Source organism: Zingiber officinale, chromosome 2B, assembly GCF_018446385.1.
Source record: "Zingiber officinale cultivar Zhangliang chromosome 2B, Zo_v1.1, whole genome shotgun sequence".
Taxonomy (NCBI): domain Eukaryota; kingdom Viridiplantae; phylum Streptophyta; class Magnoliopsida; order Zingiberales; family Zingiberaceae; genus Zingiber; species Zingiber officinale.
In genome coordinates this window covers 8,141,240-8,150,665 of record NC_055989.1, presented here as the reverse complement: position 1 = coordinate 8,150,665, position 9,426 = coordinate 8,141,240, and the positions used below count along the sequence as shown (strand labels likewise).

The 9,426-nt window shown below is 32.9% G+C and overlaps 1 protein-coding gene across 1 annotated transcript; it reads left to right on the top strand.

The window, feature by feature from the left end:
* The first annotated feature begins 8,343 nt into the window (after window positions 1-8,343).
* LOC122048133 (oligopeptide transporter 5-like) lies at window positions 8,344-9,426 on the top strand. The gene is made up of 3 exons (XM_042609736.1): window positions 8,344-8,792; window positions 8,867-8,964; window positions 9,060-9,426. The coding sequence occupies exons 1-3, from the start codon at window positions 8,361-8,363 to the stop codon at window positions 9,424-9,426; spliced, it is 897 nt and encodes a 298-aa protein (XP_042465670.1). The 5' UTR covers window positions 8,344-8,360.

The following is a 9,426-nucleotide window of genomic DNA, read 5'->3' as shown; positions in this document are numbered from 1 at the left end:
ACAATGAAAGATTTAAGTCTGCAGGGATGTATTGAATTTAGATTAGTTTTTTTTATCATATTTATTTTTACATAATAAAATTTTTAAGTTATATCAGTCATCACATCATGATTGTTTGTTCCTTAAAAATAAGAATACTAGGACAATTATTCTATATTTCATGTGATTTACTATTGACTTATGGTGATAGTATATCTAGTGATCTATCTTTGTTATCCATTGTAGCATAAAGTGAGCAATACTTCTACTATAAGAGTTTAAGTATTAGCCTTATTTTATGATCTCCCCACACTTTGCCTAGTTTTGATGGTAGATAACTTTGAAAATAGTCATAAGTCATAGAACTGAACTAGTACTTATGTTTCTAAGATGATCTCTCAATTATATTTTGATTACTGAATAATCTCGGATCATGACAACTCACTTAGAAAAATTAAAATCCCTATATTTGCATTTATATATTTATATTTGTGTTAGTACTACACCTTTAATGCACTAAAAAAATAATCATTTAAATAAGGGATATAAAAAATAGTTGTCATGAGTGAAAATTAATAATTTACCCCATTAAGATCGAGTTAGATTACTTGGGAAATAAATATTGTGTTTTTATTAATTGTGAGTAGTCCTTTGAGACCCTATATAGTTTCAGAGATATGAACTATACAAGTGGTAGGTAAGTATCTATCGCTGGGAGCATAAGGAACATGGTCTTATTATAGGGTTTAAGTTAGGTTTTCATTACTCAAAGGAGAAGTTTACCCTCTTGGAAAGGGAGAGAATGAAGGAAACCCTTATTCATGTTTTGACATAAATAAAAAGATGAGGCTATGGGATTAGCCTAACTTAAATGTATTGTCAAATATCAAAAAAGGAGAGATTGTTGGTGCAATTTCCCTTGGGTCAAGGTTGACCAGATTGACTAGGCTTGAGTTGGCTCAAGCTTAAGTCGTGATATTTGGGTTTTGATGTTTGACAATAAATGGAGGTTACAGGTGCAATCATCCATTTGGGGGCATTGTTGTCGCAATTCTCCCCTAGTCAAGGGTTGACCAATTTGATTTGAAGAAAAGTCAAGTAGGTCAAGGTTAACCGAATATTTGACTGGGGAGTCCTAACTGAAAGTTAGGAAAGTGAAATCCAACAGAATGGTTGGCAAAAGATGAAGAGTCAAGTAGGTCAAAGTTGACTAGATACTTGACTGGGAAGTACTAACTGAAAGTTAGGCAAGGCAAGTCCAATGGGAAGGTTGGCAGAAAATGAAAATTCAAGTGGGTCAATGTTGACCGGACACTTGGTGTGGAAGTCCTGGTGAGTGAAGCCAAGCAGTTATGAAAGTTCTGGTGAGTGAAGCCAAGAAAATAAAAAAATCATAGTGAGTGAAGTCAGGTGAAAGTCCTAATGAGTGAAGATAGGTAAAAGGAAAATCCTGGTGAGTGAAACTAGGTGAAAACCCTTATGAGTGAAGCTAGGTAATTAAAAAATCCTGGTGAGTGAAGCAAGGCAGATGAAAAATCTTGGTGAGTGAAGCAAGGTGAAAGTCCTAGTGAGTGAAGCTAGACAGAAGAAAAATTCTAGTGAGTGAACCAGGTAAAAGCCTTTGAGTGAAGCTAGGCAGATGGAAAGTCCTGATGAGTGAAGTCAGACAAATAGAAAATTCTGGTAAGTGAAGCCAGGTGAAAGTCCTAGTAAGTGAAGCTAGGTAGTGAGGAAGTTATGGTGAGTGAAGCCAGACATGTAGAAATCGAGGTGGGTCAAGATTGACCGGACATCTGATGTTTGGAATTCGAAGTGGGTCATGGAGGACCGGACACTTGACATGAGATGGTAAGTCCAAGTAGGTCAAGGTTGACCGGACACTTGGCACGGAGAGAAAAAATACAAGTGGGTCAAAGGATTGACTCGACACTTGATGACGAAGCCCCAGCAAGTCAAGGTTGACCAGATGCTAGGCATGAGGAGTTCCAACATGTCACGGTTGACCGAATGTTGGATGTGGGAACCCTAAACTTGGTTTTAGGAAAGTTATGGTTGGTCAATCGATCAGGTGATTGATTGAACCAGGTCCTAATCAATCAACCAATTGATTGGGAGAGTGTTGCAACAAAAGTTGTGTCAATCCATCTTCTTCCTAAGACCACTTGCTTTCCTCCTCCCTCTTTGATCCTTGCTCTCTCTCTCTCTCTCTCTCTCTCTCTCATATTCATGACCAACTCAACCTTCGATCTTTTAGATAACTTACTTTGCGAAATCTCTAGTGCTTAATCAATAGTCCTTATGTTTTGATATCTTTTTATTATTAACAACATGGTCGTGCACTTTGGCTTTATAATAGTTTCCAAATGTGATAATTTTTATTGGATATTATTGACAATACCCATGACAATGGCATCTACTGAAAGAAGTTTTACAAGATTAAAATTAATAAAATATTATTTACAAACCACAATGACTCAAGATAAGTTAAATGGATTAGTAATTTTATGCATTAAAAAAATATTTTAGAAAATATTGAAGAAGATGCTATTATTGATGATTTTGCTTTTAAAAGTGCATCATGAAGATATTTTAAATGAGTTGCCTCTGTGTTTTTTGTAGGTGTATTACAGTCAACAATTTAACTATATCTTCTACATTTGTTCTTATTTTTTCTTCTGATTTAGTGAGGAAGAAGTGAAGAATAAGGTTTACAACATCTCATGTGAGTGATACTTTGGATTTTGATGTGAAATTGATGAGGAGACATCCAATAAGATGGAAGATTTGTGTTAATTCTGAGGAACTAACATTTTATTTAAAAAAAATACTTATTTTTTATTTAAAGAGAAAAAAATAATATTGTTCTTTTTCTCTTATGTTTAAGTTTTTATAAATCGAAATTTGTTTTACTTTCTATACTGAGTGACCAAGTAGGTCATTCTTTATGGAAAACTTTTGGTCGTCACATAATGCCTTGGTCAATTTGAAATTTTAAAAATTTGTAACGTTTTTAATTTTTGTTATTGTTAGGATTCTTATACATAAAATTTAATTCATTTATACTGAGTTTTAATTTTTCTTATCAAGTGAAGTATATAAGTAATATTACTTTTTTTTATAAAAAGATTTTAATTCTTAACCACTCTATTGAATATATTATTTAAGTTACTCAAACTCTAAGTGAATATATTTATAACTGGTCTTCTTAGTGTTCTCTTCATTATTCCTATGTTGATATTGAAAATAAGGATTATAGAGGTAAGCTGACTAGGCTACATTTCTTTATTATTTCCCAGTTTGATGTCAGGATTTTGTGTTACAGACTCTACATATCTTTTTGCATTCTTTAGTTAAATTTGTCTTCACTATTAGTGTTCTTTTACTTAAGAATTCAAGTGATTGTTCTTTATAAACACCTCTTGTATTATGAATAAAATTGATTACAAATAGAATTGTTATTCTTGAATAATTTAATAGTATAGGAATGGAAAAAGAATTTATATCTAATTGCAGAAATTTATGCGTAAATAAAAAAAGGAACATCTATCTTAAGATAAAAAATCATATCACAACTACAAAGTTTCTTTATTTCATTTCTAGAAACAAAATTTTATAGATTAAAATAATTATTACTTAGGTTGATAGAAGGATAAAATTGGCTAATAATTAATAATTTTATTAAGGTTTTTAAATAACAAGGACCAGCTCTGCTCCCCACTGTCGTCTGCCAATATTATATTACATCGTTGTCATTTGTTCACAATCACTAATTCTTACCTCAATATATATATTGGATGAGCGTGCTTGCTGGTGAGTTAGTTAGCAACACTTGGTTTCTACGTCTTTGATTACTAGGTATAGGTTTAGGACTAAGGCTTATAACCCTTATTTCGCCATTAATTAATGATTAAAGAGGTGGATGTATTTTGACTAAGAATTGTGAAGTAAAAAATATATACAACACTTTTAGAGGCGTCCAAAGACTACTTTTTGTCTGCTGAGATAAAATTGATGCACTAAGAAATTATCCAGTAAGCCAACCAGCGATTAGAGGTTAATTTGTTGCTTCGTTTTCTTTCTTTTTTATATGTTACAGTACTTCACATTGTTCCTCATTTGTCTTCTAAGCATCTAAAATCTCCTTCACTTGCTACCAAATTATACATGCTAGTTAATGTTTGTTTTTAGCTATTAATTGTCAGGCCCGGCCCTGACTTTTGGGGGCCCTTGGGCGAAAAGAGAAAAGTGACCTCTATAGGAAAAAAATTTACTAACGTAAATTTGAATATAGTTTAATAGAAAAACTTAAAAAACAATATATTTCATTTAAAATATGGTAAACTCCATACAAAATTTATTTCTTAAGATTCTTCAAAAAATACAACACCTTACAAAATATGTTTCCTAAGTTTCTCAAAAAAATGTAATACCTACAAATAAATAAAAAAAGTATGAAATAATCATTGAAAAAATCTATATCTTCCACCATTTTGAGAAGCAAAATCATTAATAAGGTCTTCAAAATCAAAATTTTCTAACACCTCATTGTCAAGATATTTACATTCAAATTATTATCATCATTTTCTCTCAGTTCTTCTTGCTCATTCGTTGCATGATTATGATCATCATTTTCTCTCAATTCTTCCCGCTTGTTGATTGTATGATTATTTAATTCTTCTTGATTACTCGATTGCTGCTCATTTGTTACATGATCATATAGTTCTTCTTGACTTTCTTCTTGCAATTCATCAACTGAATTTTCAATTGAAGAGCTAGTTTTAAAAAACTTACGAAGAACACCTTTGTGAGTTTTAATAATCTGTTCCACTCTTTTTCTTTTATTTTTTTCTAACTCCAAGATTGATATTTTTTTTTTAGAAACATGTTTGTATTACAAATTTCAAGTGTAAAAAATAAAACACACAAAACTAGCAACAAAGCTAACAATGAAACAAACACAAGCAGTGAAAATAATAGTCAAAGAACAATAAAGCTTGGTTTGTGCTTGAAGCAATCGATATAACTTATTCTATGATTAAAATTGAGATGATTTATTTAAACTCTTTCAAATCTGTAAGAAAAATCATAAAATATTGACTCCAATACACTATTAAAAATCAATATTGAATATTGACAATAAGAAAAAATATAGATAAGTAGGTAACTTAAGTTGTAAGTTTATATATTGATGAATGATGATTTTGATGAAACTAAAATTAATAAACTTTTCTAATTTAATTAGAAGAGATTCAAAGGAGAAGAAAGGATGAAATTAGAATTCAAGATTCATACTTTACTCTTTAGAGTCTTATGCGTAAACAAATTAATGAAGAAAGAATTGTACAAAAAAATAAAATCTTGGAAAGGGGAAAAAAATGATGTTTACTTTCTTTTCTTTTCTTTTTTAGATTTTTTTCTTAAATTTTAATAGAAAATATATTTTTTGGACCTTTATTAAAACAATTCAACAATATATATATATTTGGACTTTATTAAAATAATATAATCAAATATATTTTTTAGGTTTTTATTAAAACAATCTAAGTATATATAGCATATATTATATATGCATGTCGGGGGCCCTTGGCCATCGCCCCCGGTGACATGCCTCAAGGTCGACCCTGTTAATTGTTACTCCTTGTTGTAGTATATTGAAACTTAACTTACATTATTGTTCTTTGACACTTTTCGATCCAACTGGTTTAGTTATTGTTCTTGGTCGTCAACCTTTTAGTTATATATATATATATATATATATATATATATATATATATATATATATATATATATATATATATATATATTATAAAAGATAATTTTATTTCATTGCACAATAATCACAGATTTTTTTTAAAAAAAAAACAAATTGCATAGATAAATATTATTCATATAATATCATCCTCATCCATCCCCTCTAGATGCAATTTCCATACAAATACTATGGAGTTTAGGGGTGAGTTGATATGGTATACCGAATTCTAGATCGCATATCATATATACCACATCAAAAAGTTCGGTATAAAAAAAAAATTCATACCATTACCATACCAAAATTTTGGTATACCTAAAAGTTGGTATACTATACTGAATTTTCGGTATGGTGTAAATTCCATAATGATTATTAATGTAAATTTTCGGTATCGGTATGGTATACTGCAAATTTTGATAAAATCTCATACTGATACCATAATGAAAAATTAGGTACAGTATAATACCGTACCAAAATTTTTGATATACCATTAAATTGGTATGGTTCAATATATTTTGATACGATATGTACGGTGTACTGAATTTTTAATATGTTTTCACACCCTTAATGAATCCCTCTTGCGGTCACTAAGAACGGGAAAAAAATCAAGATAGCAACACTAATAGGCATCTAATAGCAGTTGATCATAGGACCCTATGAAGGACAAATTTTTTGGACTAGTATTAGCTAGAGTGAGAGGGATGAATAGCTCGGTTCACTTCTTCGATGATGATTTGTAGCGGAAAACTTGAAGCAAAACTCTCAATCACTAACACCTTTGATTTTACTTGGTATCCATCTCCTTGAGGTGACTAATCCAAGGGTCCACTCCTCACTCTCACAGATGTACTATGAAAACCTCCTTCCCAGAGACAGAGAAGTCTCGTACAAGCTCAAGCACGAGAATACAACAAGAAAACAAGAACTCAAACATAAAATATAATCGAGAATGACTTTAGGGTTTACATTGTGGAACCTTACGTTACTAGCTCTTTTCTTGCTTTAGATTGCCTCTTAGTGGATGAAAATGCAACAACATTTTGCTCCAAGACTCCTAAGAATCGTCGTCTTAGAATGTCCATGAAAACCTCTTTTCTAGGGTTCCTTTAATGCCTCCTAAATGATTGGTGTATCACTAATTGATTGTCACGTCAGTTCGACCGTTCAAAACCTACAGAACATCTCATTTTGTTGATTAATTGAATGACGAGCCATACTAATCGATTAAGCTAATGAATTCTGAAGCTTCTGTTCGTGAGAGAAAAGCTTCGTAATCGATTGTCCAATTGATTTCCAGACTACCCATTCTCTCAATAAAAGACCCTAATCGATTAGTACAATTGATTGGCGCAAGCATGAATCGATTGCCTGAATCTATTTACAACCTTTTTGGTTGCTAGACACATTGTCCAATCGATTATCCTAATTGATTGGCATTGCCTGAATTAATTATTCAATCGATTCCGGGACCTTCTATTCTCTCACGAAAATGCTCTCAATCGATTACCCTAATTGATTAATATGGGTCAATTGATTACCCTAATTGATTTCCCAACCCTAACTCCTTTAATTCGAGTTTAGGATTCCTTTGTCCAATCTCCGATCAACCTTAACTTGTTGGAATTTTTTGTTGTCTAGCATATGGTCAATCTTGACTTGCTGGGACTTCTTCACCAAGTGTCCGGTCAACCCTTAATCTACTTAGAGTTTTCATCTTGTGCTAACTTCCCGTTGGACTTTCAATCATCAAGTGTCTAGTCAACTTTTGATCCCACTTGGACTTTTTCATTGCCTAGCCCTGTTAGAACTTCCATTTTCTAATTCTCAATTATGTCTTCACTACCTAACCCCATTAGAATTTTCATTGTCTAGTTCCCAACTAGGTTTTTCACTGCCTAATCTCACTAGGACTTCTATTGTCTAGTTCCCAGCTAGGTCTTCACTGTCTAGTCCCGCAAGGACTTCGACTGTCTAGTTTTCAACTAGGTCTTCACTTTTTAGACCCGCTTGTACTTTCATTTACCTAACCTTAGTTAGGACTAGTCATTCGGTATACTTCTCAAAGCCTTAGGAATTATAAATCTCATTTAATGAGCCCTTAGAAAATATAATCTCATTAATGCATCTTTGACTCATCTTGGAGGGTTGTTCCAAGCCTTGCCTATAAAGGCTATCTTTTGTATTGTTGGGCGATGGATTTATTTTGAGATTGAAATATATTTGAGCTTTTAAACTTGTTAGAAAATTATCATCTTGTATCTCTTTAAATTCTTGGATGGATTCCATAGAGTGATGAGTATTGAGAGTGCATTGCGTTACCTCTATGGTATTAATTATTTATTTTGAGAGTGATGAGTGATTAATATTTCTCCTGCACTTTTGATATATATGCACATACACACACTCTATGGTATTAATTATATATTGAAGTCACTATAATCTCTTTCCTATTATTTCCCCACACACTCTATGGTATTAATTATATATTGAAATCACTATAATCTCTTTCCTATTATTTCCCGTATGTATTATGCTTCCAATATTCTATAAACAAAGTCGCATATCTTAATAATTTTATCTTGCACTAATTAATTTTTCATGTGGATCAATTATTTTCTCAGGTAATAATAAGATGGCCGACGATTCGCCGATCGAGCAAGTGCGACTGACAGTTCCTCCGACGGATGATCCGACACTGCAAGTGCTAACTTTTCGCACATGGCTTGTCGGCATGCCACTCTGCATCCTGCAGACGGTGTTGCTCCGAATTGGCGTTTTCCGGCGGCAGGTGATTAGCATATCATCCGTTTGTATCGACATCATCCTGCTCATAGTGGGGAATCTGTTAGCCAAGGTTCTGCCGGAGAAATCAGTGAGAATCCCGGGCACAAGGTGGAGCTTTTCGCTGAATCCTTGCCCCTTCAATATCAAAGAACATGTCACCACCTCCATCCTTGTCAACTCAATTTCGAGTCCCGGCTTTTTAAACATCAGTATAGCCAAGATCTTCTACCATAGAGAAATTCAATTTTGGCCAGCCTTATTCTTGGTCATATCGACTCAGGTGCATGCCAAATTTATTTCTAAAAATATATATATACACAATTTCATAACATTTGCATGCATTCGATCCTGTAGTTCTTGGGGTTTGGATTTGCCGGTTTGTTCTTAAAATTTTTAGTGGATTCACCGTACATGTGGTGGCCCGGTGTTATTCCCAGCATCTCATTTTACAAGTAGGTTAATTTTAACTTGTTATTATATTCCTGATTAAAAGAAATTATTGATATATATAAATATAATGTTTGTTTTACTCTTGTTTAATTCTCAGAGCATTACACGAGAAGGATAAGAGGCCAAAGGGAGAATTATCAGTTTTTCAATTCTTTTTTTTAGTCTCCGTTGCAGCTTTTGCTTACACCATCATTCCTTCTTACTTCTTCCCTTCCATAACGGGCCTCTCCGTTGTGTGCTGGATATGGAAGGACTCGATCACTGCACAGCAAATTGGCTCTGGGTTTAATGGGCTCGCCATCGGATCACTTTCATTCGATTGGTTGACGATCACGAGCTTCTTAGGGGATCCTTTGCTTTTTCCTGCATTTGTGATACTCAATATGTTGGCCGGGTTTATTATACTCGCTTACATCATTTTACCCTGGTCTTATTGGAGCAATGCATACGAGGCCAGAAAATAA